A 26548-nucleotide genomic window follows, 5' to 3' on the forward strand; every position below is an offset into this window, starting at 1 on the left:
GGTACAGTATCTAAGAGGACGCTGTGTTTGTGTGTTAAGTATAACACTGAGGATATCATTAAAAGAAAGAAAATCAGAGTGGGAGAAATGCTTACAGAAGCAGCGGCTGTGTCAAAAAAACAAAACAAAAAAAAACACAACACAAAAACAAAACTGCAGAGCTGTGATTTAAATAAAACCTTCGTACCGAACACTCGTTCGTCGTTGATATTCTTGATACAGAACCAGAGGCCTGCTGGAAAGGTGCAGACCAGGATGTGGAGGTCGAAGAAGAAAGAGACCCACGTCGTTGGCTGGTGCTCCGACACGGAGGCTATGATGGGGATGTGGATCTTAGCATATCTGGGGATAGAGAGCGAGGAAAAGAGGGGGAGGGAGAGGAGACAGACAGCATGTAATTCATGTCGGGTTGAGCGCGTTGGGAATGTTGAGACAAATTATACGCTAGATCCTCCCGATTAACTCCAGAACTATGAGGGAAAAAAGATAATTTACCTCCAAAGCATGCTCATGGTGAAATATGAAGACATTTAGCATTAGACATGAGTAATGTTCTTTCTTTGCTGCTATTTTGTCAGATCTATGTGCGCCCTGTTTATTCATTATAAGCTTTTACACAGCAGTTTTTATACAATTTTAAATATTTCTCTCTAAAGTGTTTTGTGATTACAGCTGGGAAACAGAAAACACACAGCACATTAAGGAATTAGAATCAGCCTCCAGAGAAAGAGGGAAAAAGCCTCTCCCATACTGCCTCAGTCAGCAAACGGGGGGCCGGCGAGGGGAGGCAGTAGATTGGGTGTGCTGAAATATCAAACACGTTGCAGTGCATTTGGAGAACACAGGGTGCCTGGTGCTATTTGGACGCAAGATAATAGTTCAACACGAGGGCTGTGCTGTTTTCCCCTTTGGGATGGTGCACAGGGGGGGAAGAGGGGAGTTTATAGCCATCTTAGAACACACACACACACACTTGATTGAACAAGTGTTTCATCGACAGTGAGGGTGTGAAGGTCAGCAGAGCTTACCCGGTGTCCCAGAGAGAGTAGAAACGACCACTCCACGGAGCGATGTATCCTGGAGAAAGAGAAGACGATCAATAAGGAAATACATCACACTTTTCTGTTAATGCATTCCACTTCAGCCTTGGAATGCGAGGACTGTGGGCAGGTCTGCGGGTGGATGTGTTCATGTAGAGATGCAGAAGATGAAGGTCGATTATCACAGGGAAATATATTTAAACAACTTGGAAATAATCTCATTAGATTGTCTTTTGTTACAATTTAATGTAATCATTCATATGGCAAACAGTTCTGAATAAATTAAATGTTTAATCTGACCCACAGGCCTGCACAAAAGTGTAGCAGCAACTGCCTGAGGAAAATACAATGGACAAAAGCTGAACTATATTGTATAATATGATAATGTGCATCTATTTATTCAAAAGCGCCTGGAAACCTGATTTCTGTTGTTACTTATTTCTCTGCAATGATAAATATTCATAATAAGTAATAAGTTCAGAAAAAACACAGATCCTCAGTTTTTATTTATTAACAGTTTAAAGGAGGCCTATGGAGGTTTTGACCAATAACATGATAATGACACCAACGAGGAGATGCCTTGCTTTGTTTGTATTCTGCATGAAGACACCAAAGGATGGGGGTGAAGCAGCACTGTTGACATCCTGCCTTTAGTTTTCATTCAACAGTTGGTGACGGTCAATGCCCAAAAAAAAAAAAAAAAAATGCAGCCAGTCACAGTGGTAAAGAAGAAGACTGTTAAGCAGGCAAACTAATCGTGATTTACATCACAACAATCTGCTTTGCAAATGAGTCGCGAGAGGAGATGCTTCAAAGATATCACACAATGTGATGTGATCATAACACTAAAACAGAACTTTTGTTTGTTTATTAGAAAACTCCTCAGTGCGCCTTAAACACTCAAAACCAAGTGTAAAGTAAGAATAAATGTGTTCTGAGTTTGTCAGACCAAAGAAGAAAACCAGCCAGCCAAATTTAAATTATTTAAAATATCAACAAGTTTATGAAATTAGGTGTCAAAATCAGGTTAAAAAGAAGCAGTATTCTCAGCTCCAGGAGTATGAGCGTGTCCACTAAAGGAGCTGAAGCCACGCCCACTGATGGGAGCAGTCAAGCAGCAATTTTGAAGCAACTGAAATGTGTCAGATGAGTTCAGAAAATGACATGACTAACTTTAAAAAACTGAGCGAGATGAATTCATCTCTCAGGGTGGCCCCAGCGTGTCATCGAGCCACCCTTTAGGACCGCCCACAAAATCCTGGACTGAAAACTGGTGAAAAACTGTTTTAACCTCTAACTCCACATTTCAGTAACATATTGTTCAAAGTCTTATCACAGGTTTTCAGCAACTATTTTCCAACATATTTAATGTATTTTCAAAGAAATGTCAGAATTGCCTTTACATGGACTTCAAATAATCTGTTGCATCAGGACTGTGGGAGTTTGGTTTGATCACCAGCCACCAGACTGACATATGTTTGGTGCATAATTTCTTTCCAGCTAAGCCCAGAAAAAAAGACAAAAAACAAGCGATGAATTGAAGGTTTTTAGATTTTTTAAATAATGTTCTTATGAAGTCCAATGACTAAACTGTAGAAAGCACAACTTTCTCTAAACTGTGCAAGAAACCTAAGAAAACCCTCAGAAGATAATGTGTCAGTGCTGGAAATGGATTCTATTGATGGTACTTAATTACTGGAATCGACTTGTTTACAAATGTAACTGAAACCTTTTAAGCTGCAAATTAGACAGAGGGCATTTTATGTGTGCATGCAAATGTCTTATTCTAGTCAAGCTTTGATCTGGAATACATTTCAGCTCTCAAGTGTTGCCTCGGGCTCTCACAGCCACTCACACACACTCAGACAGCAAAAAAAAAAAAACACTGAAGCATTAGTATCATATTTTACGACATGTTTCACAAACATATAGCTGAGCCATGTCCTCTGATGCTCTTTAAAAGAGATTGCACCTAACTCAGATGATAATGGTAATTTAATCACCGTAATAAAAAAATAGAACACCTTTTAAATAAGATGTTACAAAGCACTGAACCAAAGCCGGCAGGAAAACGCAGTAAAAGTGAGATGAAGGAGATATGCTGAGAGACGATTTAAAGGATGACACTGATTTAGCCAATCAATAGTTGGCTCCATGTTCAAGATACTGAGGAAACCCACCAGGCAACTCTGTTGCAGAGATTCCTATGAGATGAACAAGTCTGACAGGCCAGACACAGACATGCGCACGTTCACTGCAAAACTGGCACGTCACCAAACGTTTAGCGACTCCCACTGCTCCATTCAGATGGCTGACAGATCACAACTAAACAGACGTCCAGCTGAAGCTGGCTTTCTCATGAGACTGGGTGTCTGCATCGACATGAGTCGCTAATGAGTTCTAAAGCAGGCGGGCAACCAATCTGAGGACACCAATATTGCTGTTAGATGTAATGTGCCACCATGTCTTTGCACTGTGTGAAATGCCTGGCTGCAGTGGAACGACAGAATGTTAGTTAAGGGGAGTAAATTATCTGCTGCCTTAAAAGAGGTGAGAAAACTAACATATGTGGAAAAAAAGCCATGTTACTCGTGTGAATAGGTCGGGACTCCAAGTATTCATCTTAAATCTGAGCACTTCAGCAGGAGACAAATAAAATCAATAAAAGCAAGGAGGCGACATATGAGAGGTTTTGAAACCTGGAGGCCTCCACTGTGGCCCCAAACGCAGGCAGAGCTGAAAATAATGGAGAAAAACATTAACAAGGACAAAGTTCAACCAGCTGCCTGTGCGCATCAGGGTTCAGCCAGGCCAGTCAAAAACAACACAACACCACCAGCTCGGAAAAAGACACTCAGAGGACTGGTCAGAGCAACCAACGCTCGACACCTCTCCAACTAGCACATGCTGCGGTATCCATGAGTTTGCATTTGTTTATCCTTTGCCTTCCAGGTTTAAAGCAAACGTTGATTAGCAGCCCACTGGAAGGGCTGCAGGTCACACCATCGGGTAACAAACTGTAAACCTTGAAAAAAATAAAAAAAATCTAAAATGGCTCCCATCCCAGATCTGGATCACCATCAAAATCTAATCTAGTTGATCCGGCACAAAAGGCTATTAGTCGAACAAATCACAGCCAAAGAGCGGGGTAATTTCTAACATACTGTTCTAATAAACACAGAAACAGACGGGGGCGAAAACATCTACTATCATCAGTTTCAATACTGTACTGTAAAACTATGATTAGAAAGTCGGATGTTATATTATGATGAGTGATTCTGATGTGAGATGTCAGTTTTTGTTGACAGCAGTTAGGCTTTAACATTCACATGAGATGATCTGATGATCTCGTCTTCACCAACTTTACTACCCAGTAGCACTTTGTTCATTCGTCTAGCATCTTTATTTTCTCAGACATTGTTGATTTCACGTGTTGACATTCGCAGAATATCATTGCTCTATTTGGGAGACAAAAACGTTATACTTCTTGGTTTGTGCAGGAATATCTCTGTTGTTGATAACCTCGACAAATTCATGTTGTAATGGTTTACACTTCCATGGAAAGATGTATATTGTGTTGTACTATATTGTATGTTATGCTTGCAGTCGTGTGGAGAGGAGAAATAATGACACTTGTAACATCAGCGTAAACATATCAAGACCTTCAGTAGCATAGCATTCATTAATACAGGTTACAACTTCTTTTCAATTAAAAACATTGTTTGTTTATGTTCATTAATATGTATACTGATTAATGAGAAGACTCTGCGTTTGCCAAGCCATGACACTGCTTGCAACTCGTGGTAATTGCTTACAACGACGGCTACAGCTAATGATTATTTTTTCTATTATAAATGAGTTATTATTTTTTCAATTAATTCAGCTCAGAAAATGTCATAATATTCCCTAGAGCCCACGGTGATGTCTTCAGTTTGATTGGTTTGTCAGTCTGAAGCCTGAAGACATTTGAAAACAGAAAAGCAGCAACTCCTAAAAATTATGAAGCAGAAACTTTTAAAAAAATTGTTGCCATATTTTGTCTGACAAATAACTTAATGGATTATTCTGCCCTGAGTAATATTCTGTCCAACAACTAATCAATTCATAAACTAATTGTTTCAGCTCTATTTAAAAGTGCAACAAAATAATAAAGACGGCTAAATGTTGCTCTCAAAGCATGTGAGCACATACAGACCTGTGTATGTGAGATAGATTACAGTGAGGAAGACAGCGCCGGCAGCGAGAGAAACCCCGAGGAAGAAGAGCGTCTGGAACTCCTGTCTGGTCAGCCTGTCCTTCAGATACTGCAGGAAGGCGTAGGCTTGGAGAAGTGCAAACACACCTGAGAGAAGCAGCACAGACAGAAATGAAGGAATGAGCAAATATACAAAAAGAAATCTGGCGCTGAATATGTTAGGAGGCCCTGATTCATGCCGCCTCCTGCAGGGTACGAGGCAGGTTTACGTGGTTGAGAAGCGCCGCCGTGAGTTTGGCAGGATTCTCGACAAAGTGTTTCATAAAAGCCCCCTTTGGCTGCTCATGCAGATGTCAAAGACAAATACTAGGCAACATATTTCAAATGCATGAGACAGATTTGTGTGAATAAGCCCTCGCCTTGTCTTTCCTTTAAGCAGCCCCCCCTCAGTCACACTTCCCTCTGTTATTTTGCTCTGTCACCGTCTCGGTGCCATTTTCACCACTGTGTCTCTTTGTTTGCACGGTGTATTCGATATAAAAAATTGAATAGCGGCCTGGTTTCCCTGCCTTTCGTCACCTCCCATTTCTTTGACAAACCTTGTGTGATATCGCCCTACTCTTCTGGTAGCCCACCACCGCTCACGGCATGTCTCACCCATTTCCAAGGTTAAGTCCCTGCCTGTCTCCTGGAGAGCCACCATGGTGCTAACACGCTTGTCACTCTATGCCACCCTGCCTGCCCGCCTGAGGTGCTGACATCTCAAGGGTACCGACCACGGCTCTGTCACTCTCTTCCTGTCTCCCACTGTGCTCCCTGAATGCTACCGCCAGATGTTCTGAGCAGCTGCTACCCTGGCGACATGAAAACACACTCGCTCTTTCAGAAAGAGAAGGCGGGGGGCCCAAAAACAGAGAGAGGCAGAGATGATTTTTTTTGGTGGTGGATTCTTCAAAGCCTCATAATGCTGTTTGTGTTGTAGACACCCTAGCCTTCTCAAAAAGAAAAAAAAGGTGCTGCTCAGTCTTCATAAAACTGCCAAAGACAGTCCTCACCCAATCTGGATGTAAATGAACACGAGAATCGCACACATACATACGCAGCCATCCGTGCTGTCGGGCAGCAGATGGGCCCAGTCTTGAGAGGCAAAACTGAACAAGCTTTAATAAAGTACCCACAAGCCAAAAATGAAAAGTACTTAAAGTGCTAAACCCATATGGGTGGCACGTGAAGCCGCTTACTTATTATTTTTATTTGGTAAATGTATTCTGAGAAGGTCCTGTGTTCTTCTGCATGCTGAGCATGACTAACGCTGTCGGCGCGAGAGGATTCAATTCGTGCTATAGCCGAACGATCTTAAAGTGTCCACTGTGCTGTAAGGTGCTTCGGATAACAAGTGAGTGGCTTATGTAAAAATCACACCTTTAATACGTGGACTGCAGCAGTCAGCCTGAACCGTTCTCCTGTGTTTTGCAGCATGAATTTGTTGGCAGGGACAGGGCAGGTAGGAAGTTGACATGAAAGGGCTGAAATAATAAAAAAATCGCTGCACTGAATCATTGTGTCCTTGTACGAAACTGTATAAAGTCCATACAGACTGTCTGCTCAGTCACTTTATTTAATTGTAAAAAGGAATGTTCCACGTAGTGTTCAAACGAGATGCAACATAACACAAGTCTGTTTTTAGCAAAAGCTAATTTTTGGCCAGATGTGAGCAGCTGTACACACTGATACAGTTAGCTCATTGTTAAACAGCTGTCTAATTGTTAACAATGAGCATGAGTTTAAGTCCAACACTAACTTTCTAACTCCTGAGGAAAAAGTTGAGCTGTTTACAAGAGAGTGACCCAAAACGACCTTTTTTCGACATGTGGTGGGAGCGCTGTGATAGAATCAAAACTTCGGGCTGCAACATTTTTCCAAGAAACGCTGACTTCATTATCACCCTCGGAGCAGCGTTCATGTTCAAAGTTTCTAAAGTGAGAACTTGTTCTTCTTAGAGGAATGCAGGGTCAGCCACTGTGGAGGTAGAGAGAGGGTTGGACTTACCGGCAGCGGCCATGTGCTCACTGGTCCTGATTGGCTGGAAGCCGACAAAAGGGATCTGCATCGACAGCACGAGACCCACGATGTAGAAAGTGCTGTAAGCTGTTGAAAGAAAAGAGAAGAGACGGAGGGGGCGGACCAGATAAGAAAGCAGACAATCAGAATAATTCAACTATTGCACTACTAAACTCCAGTTTGATTCCCACTAAGGGAAATCAACCTCAGTGGAGAGATTTAATGTCTATTGATTTTCACTGTCGCACATCAGAGGGAGTAAATACAAAATACTTGATCTAATATCATTAACTGAGAAAATGGAGCTGGCTCGGTGCAGTGTGTCGTGGAGGCCTGGAGTGAGACGATGGTGCTGAGAACGGTGCAGCTCCCACCTTTGTAGCTGTAGGGGGAACCGATTCGCTGACACACCAGCTTAATTAAGATTTCATACTCTTCCTGAAGAGTGTGCCTCATTTTTGAAGTAGTTGTGACCGCCCTCAGCAATCCCTTTCTCACACATCTGCTATTGACTCAAGACGGAGAGAGATGAATGTGAGGGAACATAGACTGAGAGTCATTTTATTAAAAAATGGGAGTTTTCTTTTTTTCCCTTTTTGGGGTGTTCACTTGTTGTGGCAGAGAGACACCTGGCTCTGAAAAGAGGAGCTGCAGGATGCAAAGAAGAGAAGGTGAGGGGTATCAGACATTTCTGTCAACAGAATATGCCTACCAATGTGTTCCTCCATCTCTCTTTTGCTGGATGACGCTCTGGCTGCACACATCCTTGAGGAACAATGAAGGTGGAGGGAAACAAAACCCTTCACCTAACAGCATTGTCAAGTAGAATTTCATAGTTTAAGAGCCGCGTGGAGACAGAGCAGACGTAGGTCAGATCCCTCTTACTGTGAGGAGGCCATCATTTATTTTCAAAGCTCTCAAATACTTAGCTTTGTGGTTACAGTGAGTACGACCTATAATCATATGTAAACGATACTTGACACGGCATCGTTTTTCTCAGCCACAACTGGAAGTGGCTGACGCGAGTTCACAGCTAAGCCGGCGACGTTCTGTGTGGATGGAGGAGACTCTGACAGAGTGAAATCGAGTTCTGAGTAGACGGATAATGTGCCATGTGCTCGGTGAAGCTGGGATGTTCTTGTGGAAAAACAAGCCTATCCTCCTCCCCGGTGCTCTGGTATTTGTGGGGAGGAAAAAAAAAAAAAAAAAAAAAAAAAAACATAAAAAAATAAAGAGGATCAGGTAGCAGGTGGCTGCATTTACTGTTAAGTGGTGTGTGGGTGTGCGGATGTCTGCACTGCCAGTGATGGAATGCTTACGGTTGTGAGAGATAAGCACAGGCGTGTCTGGGCATTTGAGTTAGTTTCAGGGTTAAATGCTCGGGCTGCCAGTAGCAGCAATAGTGTTTGAGTTTATTGCATACATTTCTATTCTAATGGGAAAAGATCTGCAAACAGGGTCAGCTTCTATTTCAGCTACTGTATGTGGGTGAGTTTCAAACATGGAGTCACGCGCATAGTTATTGTCTGCTTTAATTGCTCGTGCTTGAGTGTGTGTGTGTGTGTGTGTGTGTGTGTGTGTGTGTGGCTTACCGATGTAGACTCTTCTGCTGAAGCGTTGCATCAGCAGCAGCACAAACACATGCAGAGGAATCAGGTTGATAATAAACACATAACCGCCCCATGCTGAAACCTAGAACACACACACACACACACACACACACACACACACACACACACACACACACACAAAGACGTGTCAGTCAACCTACTAGAACATCATCCTTCCTGAAGCAGTCTTCATTTAGAAACGACTGACCCGTGTGATTATTTATTCCACATTTTGTTTGTCTGGTTCAGATGAGGCAACCCTGCTGAGCACAGGCTTTTCTGTTAAAATGCTACAAATTAGCTTTGCAGGAAAGATGTCAAGGTTTGCACTCGGTGATGGAAGCCACTCGAAACCAACTCCAGGTGTGACAATATGTTTCCCATATTGTCACATTTATTTTAGATAAACTGAAGGGTTACACGTTCCTTTATGTGCTCAGGACTTTCTTCGCTCTCTGTTTTCAACCTAAAAAAAAAAAAACATTGAAAATGTCACAAAAAACAAGAACGTGAGTTTAGTTTTGGAGATATGTGGTTATCACAGAATTTGTTGGGCCAGCAAACCACAAACAAGCCTGCGCATGCATAAATGGGTTTTGTTGTATTTATAAATTCTTGTTTTCAAAGCTCTGTAAGGAAATGGGATTCAAAGTGCAAATTAAAATGTCGGCCACAATGCTGCATTCATGTGCAACCGCAAGTAGCTGTAACTAGCTGAATTCAGTGCTGTTCGGAGACCTTTGCTCTCCCGAATTGTGACTGCCAAAATCGTTGTTTAACCTCTGGCAACACTGAAAATGTTGAGAGAAATCAGGCTTCAACGGTTTCTAATTAACTTCTGTTTTTGAAGGCAGAAGTAGAATAAGAAACCATACACACAAGGGATGTAGCTAATTATTTCCAGTATTGATTACTCTGCCAAGTAATTGTCTAGTCAAAGAAACACCCATCTCCATGTTCTCAGTGCTCCTGATAAATGTCCACACACTAGAATATTCAGGTTACAATGACACAAAAGCAGCACGTCATGAAATGTTTAGATCTGTACCCGCACCATGATGAACTCCAACATAAGTCTCATGTTTTATCCGTGTTTTTACCCTCAGTTTTAACGCCTTTCTTTGACATCTGTGATGCGAAAACATCAGATTTCCACACAGTCGGAGAAAGCGTGCGTTCCTGCTCATAGAGTTCCAGTTAGAGAACTGCAACACACCACGCACCCTCTCCCCTGCCAGGCTGCTGACAGCGCTGTCAGACTAGGAGTCAATCACAGTGGACAGAAGGAGGGGTTTTTCTTTTTTTAACCACCATCTGAATCAAAAGCGGTTTAGTCGACTTCCCTGACAGTCATCTGCGGAGCAGAGAGTGCCTGAGAAGCCAACAGAGTGGAGTCGTGCTGCCTTGCCTCACTCTGCCCTCCGTTTCTATCACTCTTCTCCCTTTCTGTCCATTAGCTTTGTGGTTTGTGGTCATTTTGAGATGAAGTTTACAGCTTGCCATGCTGTTGGTGCTGTGCTGCTGCGTGCCTACAATGACACAGCTAAAAAAACAACAACAAAAGTGCACTTATTCCAATGAGAAAATGCAAGTTCACCCAGGGTCTTCTCGAGTGATGACTCAAGTCATCCACTTTTAGGAGGCAGCACTAGACATGGTTAATTTTTAGTTAAAAATGACTGAAAAGACTAATAGACAGTTTTTGTTGATCAGCTGGTGACTAATTGATAATAACAGGAACAGCTCCACTTTCACACACAATCTAAATTAAATTAAAAGTAAACTAATCCATATAAGCAGCCTCCTTACCTGCACATACACCACCTCACACCCCTCCAACAGAATCGCTCGATAACGGCTGTAAAAACATCTTACTGTCTTCTTCACCATTAGACACAAGCACACAGCCATAAAAAAAAGACTTATATAGAATCTATAAAAAAACTGGGCAATCATACTTTACATGTTTGATGTAAAATGTGAGATGCACCAATAACTTTAAAAGCTCCACTAAAATTACACCTTTCTCCTGGTCCTGTAATATCAGCACGCTGGATGTGGGGGCAATAAAACGGACTCTACAAAAACATCACTGACAAGTTTTCAATTGCTCGTACTTGACTACAGCAAAGGGCAAATGGAAACCCGTGAGAGCTCTAGACAGAGAGGAGAGGAGTGCGAAAAGGGAAACGATGCAGAAAAGGCCACGGTGTTCAGAGAAAGAAAGCGAGACCGAAAAAGAGAAAGGAGAGTTGTAAAGTGCTGCAAAGTGAAACAAAAGAGTGAATTAAACAGGAGAAGGGTTTGCATATATGCAAATCATTTGATCCTGTGCTCAGCAGCTTGTCAGTAAGAGCTCCATTGCACCTGCTACATAAGATAAAAGGGGCATTCATTACACTTATGCAATCAGGAAAAATTAGCACATCATGTCTAATTGATAAAAGCATTAATATGCGACATTAAGGGAGAGGGTGAAAGAAATACGTTCCTTTGCTGAATGGTTAGGTTTAATTATCTTTTGGCAGCTGTTTTGCTTCTGTTCTTTTAGATGGTGACAGCCAATTAGTATCATGTGAACCGTAACTTGAATGAATACCAGAGATGACTTCAATTTAAGACTCATTTTCAGTGTTGACACGAGGGCAGGTGATCGAGCCTCTGATGCTGACTGCCTGGGAACTAATTGAAAACATGACAGCACGTGAAGCTATTGACGCGCCAATAAAGCTGAATATGACAGGTCTGCTATGGAGATTCTTTTTTTAGTCAAGTTTTAGTCAGGAAAACAAAGAGTGCATTGAGAAAATGTAACTCTGATTCCGCCTCTGCATTTGGCCAAAAGCCGACTGCAACCTACAGGATGCATCAAAAGTAACACCGACGCTGAGCAGTTTAGCTCAGTCCAAAAGGACACATCAGGACGAATGTCTGCAAAGAAACGCTGGGCAAGTCACCCGGTTGCTCTACTGTGAAGGTCTGTGAATCGATAGGCATATTTGTGATATCATGGCATGTGTTCATTCACAAAAACTATGTCGACTGCAACAGTGTTTCTCAGGGTAAACCTAATGAAAAACGCCTCTTTAAAATATTGATCTCTGCGAGTTAGACTCCCTGGTATCCATGAGGCGCATTATTGACTCAGAAAAGTCAAAGCCAACATTATTTTTAAAAGCTTGTTTTTCCCCTTTGGTTACTTAACTGGGCAAAAGCGTAGGAGGCTCAATGTCAGAGGGATGGAGGATAGTGATTGGAAAAATCCCCACGGTCGCTATCTGCAAGTGTTCCGGTCGACTCAAAAAGGAGTTTACCAGCAGGCCTAATAACAGCTGTAATTTACAGCAACATGAATAATTATCTACTATTATGTTACACTGTTGTTGATGTATAGCGGATACAATGTTTACCACGTTCACCACCCAAGCTGTTTTGCAGATAAGTATGCTAATATTTGCGAATAAGCTGTGAACACGGCCCAGCTGAGGCTGATAGGAAAGTCATTAGATATGCAAGTATTATGACAAATTACTGGACAGTAATACATTACAATGGTGCCAGAGAACAAGTCAGAGGATCACCAAAGCTATTACACACCATACTCTGTTATCTGTGTAATGACTATTTATAGCAAACAACCCTTTAGTTGTTGAGTTGACTTCACTAAAAGCTACAAATGTCAAACCACATATTGACAGAGAAGAAAAAGTCAGAGGATCCACAAAGTCTATAGGATTCATCCTCTGGGCACCATGAATGTCTGTACAACATTTTGTGCCAATCCACTGGGCAGATACTGGGATATTTCACAGAAGAGGAGGATACTTTGACTGGCTGTGGCATTACTCAGATGGGATCTAAGTGGTGGAATCGCCCAACATTGCCATCTTTAGAAACCACGTCGCGAAGATGATAAGATATGCAGTCGCAGACCCATATTGGCCTGAACAGCATTCACAAATCAGATCTGGTAACTTGAATTTGTTAGTAAGGTGCTATCTGCATCTGTTACACAGCAAACTCTACAATGCAACTTGATTTCAGAGTTACCTCTCGAGTCTTGAGAATAAAGTGTTGTGCCAGCAGTGGGCACAATCAACAGGAGGAAAAAAAAAGAACAGGTCAAACTGGCCATCTGGTAACATTAGAAGATCATGCAAAGATGAATGCCTATGTGACAAAAAAAAAAGAAGGCTGTGCGTGTGCACAACAAGCTCCATTTGAAAATGATGGTTCTAACAGGCAACCCTGTGCCCAAGCCACAGGCTAACAGCTGAGGGCGGGAAATCACAAAATGTTTGGAGCAGCCTTTTAGCCGTTATCATGCTCTGCATTTCATACCAGGCTTATCTGGTGACTTCAGGGCCACTCTGAAGAGGATATAGAGAACACAGCCGGGAGAAAGGGTTTACTCTGTGATTGTGCGTACACGTGGATGTGCTCTTGGTGGGTACTGTTCTGTTCATTAGGGAATATTAAAGTTGTTCTGTTTATGCGTGCACTTTAAGAGGAGATTAAAAACAAAAGACACTTAATGATCAAGGGTCAACAGAAACATGGAAAAGTGGATTCCACTGTTTGGTAGCACGTCTGTATGCCTGCACATGATGGTGATCACTGCAGACCTACAGCTTGGGCACAGGCCAGACTCCGGCTTACATTTTACTCTTACTGCAATGATATTCTAGACGTGAGCTGCAGCTTCATCACTTTGTTTTAATTAAACACAACTGACGGTCTACTGCCTTGCTGGCAGTTCTGTGAGGCTGTACTTGGGCACAGCTGTTCATGCTAACTGCAGCATGCTCACAACAACATATGACAGCAGTGTTAGCATGCTAATACGCTACTGCATTAACATTCATGGGAAACATTTTGTGGGAATGCGGCCAGTAGATGTTGAGTTTCACCCAACAGGTGAATCTTGACTGGCTGGTGGCATTACACCGGGACGTCTGTAAAAAATGTACAGTACAGCTTTTGATTAATTTCAATCTGAAGTGGTGGACCAACCGGCCAACCACTGACACCCTCAGAGCTGCGTCACTAACATGGCAACAAAGTAAAACATCTTTGAAACAGTGAAACAGTCACCTGAGAAGCCTTTTGTTCTGAGCATTTAATCAATACTTGATTAAGCAAAGGAGCTTTTGGCGTGCCCTGATGGTACAGGTAACGCTGCTGGAGGGGAGAGCAGATTGTTTAGAGAGAGAGAGGTAGGCCAAATGAACAGTGCAGTGGATCCATGTATCTTGCTCCACCCTAACCTCTGGGAGGGGTTAAACGGAGGATGTTGTGCTGTGAATCTGAAGGGTCCCTGTGACTCGTGTCCATCAGTAGGTCTCCTGCTGCCCCGATCCTCTTCTTAATCTTGTCCTTCTCTGTCCTCTCCTCTCTGATTATGCCTATATCCACGCCGGGGATCTCTCCCTCTCTGTCTCCATATCTGCTTTACGAGTGTCACATCCGATTAAGCCCTGAGGGAAAAACGTAGCCTTGGCTATATCCTGATTAAATTGACAGCGTAAGGTGATGGGGTGGTAAAAAAAAAAAAAGAAAAAGAAAAAAAGAAAGTAGGGATGGGTGAACAAGGGCATGCGGTACTTTGTGTGCAGGAGGCGGCGGTGGTCAGGTGGTCGGTGGTGTTGATGGAGAGATACAAGACTAGTTTGTTCCTCACTGCCAGGGGTCTCATCTGCAACAGTGGGTGGGCTGCAGATACAGTAGAGGGGAACATCAAATCACTGAGGAGAGGATGTGGAGGAGAGAAAGACTCAATGTTCCCATCGCTGCTGACTAGGACAGTGTGGAAGTTGCACATCACTATATATTCTCTTTCCTGTCTTATCATTCTGCATTTGTCTCCATCTCTCTGTCCCCTCTATCCCAATCCTTCCACACCTCGCCCTACTCTTATCTCCATCCTCGGTTTTGTCTCCTATTCTATTCATCTTTCCATCACTCCTCCCTCCCTACCTCCCTCCCTCCCTCCGGATGCTGTGGCCCAGGGTGATCGATGAAGCTGGATTTCGGTAATCTGTTTCATTTGATATCTGTCTCACTGCCGGCCGCAGAGATTAGGTCTGAAATGAGCAAGAAGCTGGAGATTTTCATAGGCGGTCACGCTCCCACACGCACGCACGCAAACAATCTGTCGCCGAGGCACTGTGCCTGGATCGTCTTTTTATCTCGTCTCTCTCATCAAACCCCTGATGGGCTTGTGCCTGAATTCACAAATAATGCAGAAAACATTGGCTCAACTGCTCCTCCCCTTTCCCCATGCATTGCTATGTCTACGCCGGACAGAAGAAAATCGCCTCAACAGCAAGGGTCGAAGAACCAGTTCTTCATTTGATCCAAATATAAAGTGCGATTTATTGAGAAAACTGCCTTGTGTTGACGCATGTGTTGTGTTGTAGTGTTTAAAAATTGACAGACCAGAAGCAGAGCTGGCACTTTACAGATGACAGTTTCAATACACGACAACAATGTTAAAGTAGAGGGGAGGTCTGACTAACATGACACAGCATTTCCTGCAGTCCTGTGTGATAATGCAGCCTTTCTGAAGTCCACTCTTGTAATCAAAGTGCTGCAGAATCACTTAGAGCCAATGTCGAGTACAGAAGTATAAAACTGTGAAGATTCTTTATGCGTGTGCAAACAGAATATTTATGATTCTTCTTATGATTTGCATTTGAACTTAAAAAGAGTCACTCTTGTAGGCTGTGATTATTTATGGCAGCACAAATCTAATGAGATTTCTACTTTAATATATTTTGGTGTCTTCTGACTCAAATCGTTGGACAAGAACTGGTTGATCAAGAGAATCAGTTAAAGTTAAGTCAAATAAGTTAAATCCAGCCGAAAGTAAGCAACTTGCTGCTCGAGTGTGTTTGTGTGAGAAGTATTCTTACCATGTAGAAATAGGAGAGACAGCAGCCAATGGTCCAGAATACTGAGCCTGTCTTCACTGATTTCACCTGCAAGAGACGAAGAGAGATCACAGCAGTGCGTTAGCCAACATCAAATGAGACATGTAGACCCACGGTTTGTGTTCCAGGAATACTAGAAAGAAGCCAAAGGCTGCGCCATTGGCTGTAAATAATAAGTAGACAGAGCTTCCAAGTCTGACAAGTCAAACACACACATCTCAAACCTGTATTCCTAATGGCCAGCAGGGGACAGATCAATTGGCTGTAAAGAAGAGTTCTTACTGTAGCGAGTGTTTGTGAGGGAAGATGATCCTACTCCTCACTTGATTTATTACCTCAGTAAACAGTTTCCTAATGAGTTTCTTAATCTCTACTTTCAAGTCTTCTTCATCACAGTATGATGTTCATTCAGTAAATTATGGAACCATTTAGAGGTAAACAGACGATAAAGCAGGGTATGCTTCAGGGTGTGGCTACCTTGTGATTGACAAGTCAACACAGGTATTTGAGCTGGACACACTGGGCTCACCAAACTAAGATCAAACTGTCAAACTAAGCAGTGCTGATCAAATATGAATCCACATTCTGTCACTGCACTGACTATTTCTCTCCCCAGATGTTTTCTTAAACAGATTTAAGTTACCGTTTAGCTGGAATATGAGATTCGTCCATGCAGACTAACATTTTGAAAAACTAAGCGCAGGTCACGGTGGGCTGTGATAAAGATGAGGTGTTCTCCCTTCAATTACAGTTAAAAAAAGATCTGACATGAGTGCAAGCTGTCCTCTCTATTAACGATTCACTTTATTCATTTTATCAACCCACACTGCTGTAACACTAGAGCCTTTCTAAAAGCTTAAGTAAATGCGTTAAGACGTGTATTTGGAAATGTGCAACATGTACATGTAGTTATGCTTGGAACAGGTTTTAAGGAGACAAAATACATATTTGGTGTATCTTTGAAAGTAGTTTAATGATCACAGCTTAATGATCATAGCAGGCACAGAACAGCCAGCTGTGGTCAGAGAGCAGATGAGGAGAGTGGTTTAGACTAGACCAACGAAAATATCTTATAAACAAGCTCTCTTTCCTCGCCACAGGCTGATAACACGGGCAAGTGTCCACATTAACATTTAAAAACGCACAGAGACGGTGAAAACTTACACACACACAGAATAAAAGATGCATTTCACAGTGACCTTTCACATTATCACACTCTGGAAGAGTACCAGTGACAAGGGGGATGTATGGTCGGTTGTCAAGAAGCTTGATTGAATCCAACAATGCTTGAGATTTCCTGATGAGGGGGAATCAGTGATCACTGGACCAAGGTGGTCTCGGGCCAAATACCTCGCTGACATGCCCCTGGATCAGCCACCAATCAATCAACTGCACAGATAGACACATGCATACAGACACAGCTTCATACTGCAGACGCATGCAGAAGTTCCTGAACATAAAAATAAACCTTCCTCAAGCAGCACCTTCCCTATATGTGTTGAGGTGGGCCACAGTAAGTAGGTCTGCGGTGACCTGATTATCTCTCCTATAAGAAGGTGGAACTTTTGTTTGTGGAAGGAGGAAATTACACCGTGTTAGGGGCCTTGCTGCACTCTTCAGGTTGGCATAAGATCAAGTTAGGTGATTGCAATATTACCTACGCTCGTGCCTGATTTTTATACTGCCTGGAGAGCATGTCTGATTTTTCACCCTATAGCACCAATTACCTTCAGTTGTTCAGAAAACTTGCCGATCCTTTGATTTAAGTCCAGTTCAGACACTTTACTTTTTAAAAAGAGTTCTTATAAAGAAAGATATTTACTGTTACTGGGCTTCATCAGCTCAGTGGAGAGTTTGACAAGTGAAGTACAATCAGGTTTCCTAACTTGACTAAGAAAGGAAAAACAAAACCCAACACACTCATCAAATGTGTATTGATGATTCTGTCTCTGCTGGTTAAACATAATATGAAGGCCACTGATGCTGCTCGATGTGGGTTTATTTGTCATGATCAGAAAACAACTTTATTTCTTTGATTCACTGACTTTCTCAATACTGGCTCTCTCTTACTCTCATTCACTGTCTGTCACTCAACCCACATACTCTTTCATATCAACTGACACAAACCAAAAGGAAACTTCTTTGCATCTCTATTTTGCAGCATAGACTGCCAGACAGACACAGACGAAGAAGCATAGTATATGAAATAAACACCTGGGACACAACAGGTAAAGTATAATAGTTTAGTCCACGAATCCACCTGGATGGCACAGAGTGTCAGTGACATTTCAGGCTGACTGGAGAGTTTGACCATCTTGTTGTCAAATTGACCACTGTAGTGGGACATCATGTTGCTTTTCTTGTTTTCAATAGTTGAATCTGGCTCAACTTCCTCCTTTTTTTGGGCCCCCTGCAGCATTCACTGCCTTAGCTCAAACAAATGGAAAACACTGTATTTGGTACCACTGATATGAATTATATAACTGAAACTCAATGCCAACACAAACTGCAGCCTCCAAAATGATAATACAGTTGAATTAACACCCCTCTAAAACATTTTAACAACAACATCATAACTGTCATGAAGGCAGGATTCATTGTTTCAGCTAGGTGTAAACTGGCAACTGAGTGCATATTGCCAAAGGCACAGGCACCAAAACGATTTTCCCATAAATGGCTCCATGTGGCGTCTTTTGTTTACAAGTGAAAACAAGCATAATAACGGATTAGGATGACAACAGTTACTGTACACGCTGGTGCGTTCTCCTCAGACAATATACCCTCACAAGCCTGCCCAAAGCTAGCGTGCAGCCTTGTGTCGTCTGCTGGGGGGCATGTGTAAACTGTGCTCAACTATTGCCACAACCCCTTCTTCCGACTGTCAGTCTTTGTGAGGAAACAGAGTGAAGTCACACAGTGTGGTACCAGTTGAGCTAATTAAATGTGAGCCAAGAGAAAGAGTGGAATTACTGATACAACAATGTAGGCATGGAGCACGGGGTTAGAGCAACGGAGGGAGGGAGTGCAACTGTGTATGTGTGTATATTCATGTTACGAAAGCCTGGTGGTGTTAAAAAGAGCAGCTCTCCTGGGTGTGAGAGGATTCAATTATAGATTATGGGAGGGTGCATGCATTGGGATGGGGGGGGGTAAACACAGATTAAGCGAGTGGAGTTGAATAGGTTATTAGCGGATAAAATGAAGGAGTCGGATAATGAAGATTGGGCTGAGGCTTGAGAGAGCGGCTTTGTGCATTTTTGCCTTGTGGAGGAGAGGACACGGGTAGACAAGGAAGAGAGCGGGAAGACCGAAATGAACATTAATGAGATATAGAAAGAGAGTAAGGCGGGGAGAACAAGAAAGAATAGACAAAGCAGAACACGGAAAGAGCAAAACAATGGCGGGGACAAAAGAACACAAAGACAATTAAAGGGAGACGAGATGGAGGAAAGACGAGAGGAGGGAAGGAAAACGCAAAGACAAATGTGAGTAAATGAGACTCATAATGGGACGCAATGGTGCGTGGCCTGGATGACTGCTTCTCAGGGCCCTTGCCAAATAGAACAGAGGACGCTGGAGGTGGTAGGTGAGTGGGGGGGGATTTTTTTTCCCCCTGACGGCACTGCTTCGCCGATGCCACATCACCCTAAGAGGCACTGATGGCTGCTGCGAGAACACCTGCCTCACTTGAAGATGTATTGATCATTGAGCACAAGACGACGAGGACATTATAATGGCGAGGAGACAAAGATGTCCCTGATACACATTTCCTGGCATGAGACAAATGATTATGGTAACAGTGTTGATGAGTCTTAGAAGTAAGAAAAAAAATCACTTTAGTTGGATACAGATTGTATTAGGGTGGAAACAGACAGGAAGAATAAAGATACACGCTCTCTGGTTAATGTTTTAAAGTGGCAAGTGTCCCATAGAAGGTTTTTAATACCTGCTGCATAATTATGATGATTTTCATGTATTATTTCAAACAACAATTGGAGGAAACTGATCATCAAGTATGAGTGGGACTAATTATTTTAAAATCTGACTGCAAACCGCAAGGAAACTTTCCTACTTTGCAGAGCATTGTGTCACACTGCAGTTCATCCAGATGTCAGTGTGGAGAGGCACAGTTCAACTGAAGTTCACCTTTTACACAGTTCACTTATCTGCAGCGCTGTGCAGAGTGTTGCCCGTCTCTCTCAATACGCCTCATGTCAACACAGTTTTGGGACTGCATTTCCTTGCTCTTTTAGTGGCAGTATGAATTGATTTGTTTTGGTAGTCGTGTGTGAGTAGTATCACACTTTGTTTTTGTTCAAATATTCAATGTGTGCACCTTTCTGACTGTAGAGACTAAATATCAGTGAATGTTTGTGACAGTCAGTGAAAGTCTTTGTTGGTTCCAGTAATCTTAAAATCCATTCGTAGATTTCTCTGTAATGCTGAAATATATCAAGACTCTTAAGTCTTTTAAATTCTGAGTGGTTTACCATATGTGTAAATGCCTGTATATACACATGTGTGCATATTACTGCCTAAAAATGTCTGGCTCCCAAATATGAATTGTATGTTTGAAGAGGTCAACTCTTCCAGTGAGTGACACCAGGAGCCGTTTCACTCTAATGAGCCGGTACAAAGACGGGGAGCCAGTCGTAGGACTTAAATTATGGACAGGTGTGTATTCAGGCAGCCACCTGGACACTAAACTGTAGGTCACTGCCAGATCAGTGACAGTGAGTGAGTTCAAAAAAGGGCCATAGAGCTGCCCGCAAGCGTGCTCGCACAGTGACTCACGCTATCTTTAAACCGCATGTAGAGATGTAGAGACGCATCCATGCATGATTTGACAAAGTGACATGAACTGGGATGGCTGAATCCTTGGACAGATAAAAAGGTCCTCTTCCAACCCGCTGGCCACTGCACTGCCAAGCCTGTTACACTGTGACAAACAGCGACGAGGCATGGTATGACGAAATACCTGCAACAACTACTTTCACCTGGATGAAAGCCTCCACTGCATGTCTTTATGCTCAAGCACAAAGGGGGATCAACAGCTTGGAGGCAGAATAAAAAAAATGGACAAATAGCCTATGAGATACGATTACCAGTCGCCTGTGGCTTGCATAATGAAAACTCTTTTCTGTTCACTTCTGAAACACCCTTGGATGAGGACAGTTATACCAGTTTTCCTGCCCACCAGGCCATCTAACGTGGGGTGCCGCTGCTATTCAGTAAATGTGTGTCTCTGTTGGACATTTCCACTGAGCATTCAAATGACTTCAAATTATAAATGCATGAAAAGGAAATTGGAGTGAACTTGGAAGTAAACTGAACTGCAAATTAAAAACTGAATCCAAAAGATATAAACTTCCAACTGTCTTTTTACAGCTTACTAATTGTATGTAGATCAAGCAGCATCTACAGCTACTCATTTAGAGCCCTTAATTAGACATCTTTATGCACTGACAGGCGATGTGAACGACATCAAGTGACAATCTCGATTTTTCATGTTCGCTCAGTAAACATCTGTGGCGATCATCGCCTTTGCATTTGTTGTGTGCATACTTCTGGCTCAACTATAGTTGAATGAATCTGTTGCTGTGTGCCGTGCAGTAATTGACTCACCAGCTATCAGTCAAGATTGAACATTTATCCTGAATGCTGATGAGCGGCGTTGCGTAGCCTGCATAAATGTGGGACTCCTGCGGGTCGTGCAATGTTTTTAGCAGAGAAGGTGTTTTGTAAGAGCTGCAGGCGGTGAGGTTTGAATGCAGCGAGTATAAGGAAAAAATAATCAATGTAGTTTAAATAAAACTGGGTTTCACTGATTTACAACTATTGTACACTTGATGTGAACCGGCCATGAATGATACATCTCCACATAAAATACGTTACGTAAGTAACGCACATGCGGCTTGTTTGTACGCCTCTCCTTCAGTTCTAATAGATTTCAGCATTCTTTCATGCAATAAGACGTTTTCACACAGGGTGGAGGAAAGTCCTGTAGGTGGAGGCAGCTGGCTCCTTGCAGGTTTGGTTTTAATAAATGAGAGCTGTGCGAGCCACTACTTGCAAATGACTTCTTTTACAATCAATTTAGTATTTTGCTTGATATTCATTTGGACGCTGTAAACTTCAATATTCATTTGACACCCACTCGAGCACAGGTTAACTGAAATTCTTCAACAGCGATGTCTGTAACTACTTCTCTGTAACCTTTTACCTTTATATCCTATCACTGCAGTCTACAGAAAACATGAGGTCATTTGGTTGATGGAAAAACATTTTATAGACTCCATTGATATAAAAAAGAAATATGCCCACAATGTAATGACACATTCGTATAGATGCATTTAGAGTATGTACAATCTCTCTTTGGTTTCAGCAGTAGAAATTACTTTTAGCAGTGATATCATAAACTGGCTCATCATCTTCTATCATATATCTATTTATTTGAATTCTATGGTAGATGTGTGTTATATAGTATGGGCTGCGAGCATGCACAGTGCCACATGTGGTCTACAACCAGCCAAGAACAGCTCACGCTACTCCACTTCTCATCACTCCCCCCTCGCTCCTTGTTGCTGGCCTACAGAGTAGACGCTAACATGGCACCCACCCACCTGAATTCCCTGAGCGTTCTTGTTCAATACCTTCACTTCGAATGACGACAAGCCACTGCAAGGCAGGAAATCTAAAATCTCTGGAACTCGATTCGGCCAGCGCTACTACTCACATGCTCTTTCTTTCTCTATCCTCAAAACAATTGTGTCTTATAATATAAAATGTAATATATTGACAGTTTTAGTAGAATGCAACAAGACCTACATAATTTATTCATTTATACATTCATTGTTTTCATTTTTTATTTCATTTTCTATCATTTCTGTTGCATCTTTTGGTGCCATTACATTCAATTCTATCTATCAATTCTATTCTACCGCAACAACAGTGTTCTTCATATGCGTATTCTGCGGCTCTTAAGCTGTTAATGATGCATATAAATCGTATTTGCAATCCCAACCCACCTTGCTGTCAGGAGGAAGCTGCTTTAACAGAAGAAGCTGATTACTTCCATTTGCATTTAGCTGGTTACGCTGAAATATTCTGTTCTTTTCTACCTTTTCCTGGATGTTCTGGGTTTTTAGTAGAAAAATAAAAGCATGTATTAGTGAGAAGAGAGTGCTCGATGCAGAATGGAAAATCTCTTCAATACTTTCAAGGTCAACTCCAATAACAAGAAAGAAGTGGATGCCAGAAAACTGTTTGCAAAACAGAGCGCTTCAATTTCATACAGACACACACACGATGAATTCATAGCAAGATCGCTGCAGGGCACTAAGGCTGCCGCTGATGCAACTGAAAAGAGTGGACAGACTGAGGTTCAGTGAAAAGTCCGGTTCAGGCAGCTTGAAAAGCTCCTTCCTTACACTTTCTGTGGAAAACCATTTCAAGAGTCCTTTACGCTGTCGTTCCTGTAAAGATCCAGCGACATTCATATTGGAATTTCTTTGATCTGTCAAGGTCTACCTTGACACGGCAAGGATAACCTAGACAAATCACTGAAAATATTTTTGCTAGGTACAAAATAATCTGGACTTGTTGAAACACATTTGATGGAGCAAATTCAACAAGGTCAGCTGGGTAGGGTAACTCGGAATCTGCTGCGTTCACTTTGTGTATTTTTATTAAATTCTTTAATTTACAGATTTTTTCACTTCTACTCTTATTGTGAAGGTTTTACAGTGCAGAAATGTGGCAAATATGCCCAGTGTGCCTTTCAAGGCTCTCAATAAATAATTCAACATCTGAGGCCAAGCCAGATTGAAAATAAGGTTATGTTTTGAGCCACATAAAGCCCATCACCTAAAAATTAACAAGAGACTAAGGCCTCAGTATTGGGACAGAGGTTTAAACTGTCACTTCATTATAATAACCATGAAACACAACATATACATGTACATCCAAATAATAATGTTTGCCTCTATTACTTATTCATATACAGTGTTTATTTTTAGAGTGCATACCCAGAGGAAGTAGGTGAACTGCAGGGCGAAGATGGCGATGCCCTCATTGTCGAAGGAGCCAGCGACAGAGCGGGAGATGTAGCCAGGGACGATGGCAATGAAGCAGGCCGCCAGCAGCCCTGCACCCTGGTTCCACAGCTCCCGTGTCAGCAGAAAGGTGGAGATGGCGGTCAGACCACTGAACACCGGCGCCAGAAAGACACACACGTCTCGGATGTGGACCGTGATGTGGAGCAGGTTGAGCACGTAGTGGATGAGGCCAGCGGTCACCATTAACCCCGGGTACACCTGAGTGAGGGAGCAGAGAGTGTGAAAGGGTCAGGACAAAGAAAAACATGAAGGAAGGGGGAAGTACTGACACTGCCACTAATTGTGGCAGTTTATTAAATATGATGATTTGTTATTTTTCTATGTCTTAACGTTATTGTAAGATGAATCTTGATACAATTCTCTCTCATCTATCTATTCCATGTGTGAAGCAGCTGGGATGAGAGTCAGCACCTCCAAGTCTGAGGTCATGGTTCTCTCCCAGAAAACAGTAGAATGCTTCCTCTGGGTTGGGAGCGAGTTGCTGCCCCAAGTGAAGGAGTTCAAGTATCTCGGGGTCTTGTGATGGGGAAAAAGAAGCATGAGATGGACTGGCAGGTTGGTGCATCTGCGGTACTGCGGACGAGGTCACAGATAAAAGCGGCAAGATGAAATGAGCTTCCACCTCCAGGTGACCATATTCAGCCTTAGAGATAGAGTAAGGAGCTAAACTGAACCCACTGGAGGGACTATATAACTCATGTAGTTCCAAAGGCTCCATGTCTCAAATGTTATTCTCAGTCATCATTTTACTGAAACTCAAGTGAAGTAAACCTGCCATGAGACAAACACTGGGCACTGTGGTATGGTACTGAAACTAACCATTTTCATTATAACTTCATCTGCTGATTATTTGTACACATAAGTGATTAATCCTTTGGCAATCTCCCAGAGCCAAAAGTAAACTTTTTTTGTCTTGTCTGACACCAATAAATAATAAATGACTTAAACAAGTAGTGTATTTTTAAAACTTGGTGCCATGTACGATGTTGGTCCAGGGTTATGTGTAAACCTTCCATGCTGTGGAAGCTGAAGGGTCGTGCCTCCGTCATGTCTATACGTGAAAGCAGATCCAATAAGGGCCCTGTGCAGTACGCTTTCTGTCAACGACGCTGTGTTTAACGTGTGAGTGATGTCCCTGATGTGTGTTCACCATAGCCGCAGTCCATGCACTTTGCCATGCCGCTAATAAACTCAGGTCTTCACGTCTCTAATTAGCCAGTGCCAGAGACCTAAGCTTCGTCAACTAATCTACTTCAATGAAAATCAGCCGTGTCTTGCCTCTTGGCTCCGAGGATTGGACTTTGTCTAATGGAGCGATATTCTGCCATTTACAAAAATACTTTTGTAATTATTAGCCATTCTGAACTCTGTGGCAGGTCTCAAGTCCCCAAAATGTTACAGAGATGATAGAAATGGTTCAGAGTCAGGCATGAGCTTTGACTTGATGAAAATAAATCCTTGTGCATAATAGTTTAATACTTTTCTCCAGATAGGCATAGCCTGGTTATCAGCTAGAACTGACAAAACCTGTTACCCGAAATGCAGCCGAGTCATTCTCCTTATGGCAACAAAGAGTGGTTTATTGGCTTGACAGGCCACTGTTGTTATGGACTGTCACATTAGAGAAGCCTCCCTCTCCTTATCTATGGCTCAGGAGAAAGAGCAACTGACAGTCGTCCTCTGGGGAACGGAGGGAGGGTGGGAGTGAAAAGGGGAATAAAAAAGGGAGAGGGCAGCTGGACCGGTCTAGGCAGAAAGGCACTGAAGTGTCACATTAACTGATATCGGCTCGTCTGTCTCCCAAACGTGTGACCCATCCAAGTGCTTAGAGATTTAACGCTATCATACACAATTAATGAGGACTGTCAGGATCATCGGTCTGATTTTGACTTTAAAAAAAAGGAGGCATGGGGTGAGGATAAGGATAAGAGCAAAGAACGGAGGCGTAGTGGAGGTGAGAGGAGACAGTGAGACAGAGAAAGGCAGAGGCAGACAGCAGAGGAGAGGTGATGAAAGATAAAGAAGTTGGACAGACAGAGGAGGAAAAGTGAACTACAGTGGCTGGAAGGAGAAAAAGGGGGATGTTAAACAAAGTGCAGGCGGACAAAAGGTTGAATGCAGCAGACAAGAGTCGCTGTCTGACAGAGCAAAGGTGGTTTTATGAATCCTGTTTTATGAATCCTGCCTGGAGCCAGAAGGGTCACAGACCACCACTCAGTACGAGAGAGGAGACGGATATGGTTGAAAATGTCAACAGAAGGGAACAGAACTTTACAATTCCTAAACTACTAAACATGCATGGTGACTGCACTGTGGGCTCCGAAACAGTCTGTACCAATCCGAGATGAACCCAGCACTTGTCCACACCCCTGCATATTTTAAAAGCATCAGCTTGATGCAAATAAGAGCTCTCACACACTCATTTTATGATTTCGAATGCAGTGTGGGAGTAAACTAAATGGCCTTCTTCCCTGAAGCCTGTCTATGTTCTCTCTCAGTCTTGCAAACAAGAGGGACTTAACAATTAGGCTTTCTGTTACTCTAGCAACTGCAATCATGCTGCCTTTGAGCAAGGCACCAGATTATTCAGGCA

At 42.5% G+C, this 26548-nt stretch overlaps 1 protein-coding gene across 1 annotated transcript in view; it reads right to left on the bottom strand.

Moving 5' to 3' along the window:
* LOC104922533 (dolichyl-diphosphooligosaccharide--protein glycosyltransferase subunit STT3B) overlaps positions 1 to 26548 on the bottom strand; it is a 75540-nt gene that overhangs the window by 12621 nt on the left and 36371 nt on the right. Inside the window, exons 3-9 of the mRNA XM_019264225.2 lie at positions 23866 to 24153; positions 15821 to 15886; positions 8889 to 8988; positions 7285 to 7383; positions 5236 to 5382; positions 1029 to 1077; positions 188 to 342 (exon numbers count right to left, since the gene is read on the bottom strand). Coding sequence (XP_019119770.1) covers positions 188 to 342; positions 1029 to 1077; positions 5236 to 5382; positions 7285 to 7383; positions 8889 to 8988; positions 15821 to 15886; positions 23866 to 24153 — 904 coding nt within the window. The remainder of the gene's footprint in view (positions 1 to 187; positions 343 to 1028; positions 1078 to 5235; positions 5383 to 7284; positions 7384 to 8888; positions 8989 to 15820; positions 15887 to 23865; positions 24154 to 26548) is intronic.

Source organism: Larimichthys crocea, chromosome XIII (assembly GCF_000972845.2).
Source record: "Larimichthys crocea isolate SSNF chromosome XIII, L_crocea_2.0, whole genome shotgun sequence".
NCBI lineage: Eukaryota > Metazoa > Chordata > Actinopteri > Sciaenidae > Larimichthys > Larimichthys crocea.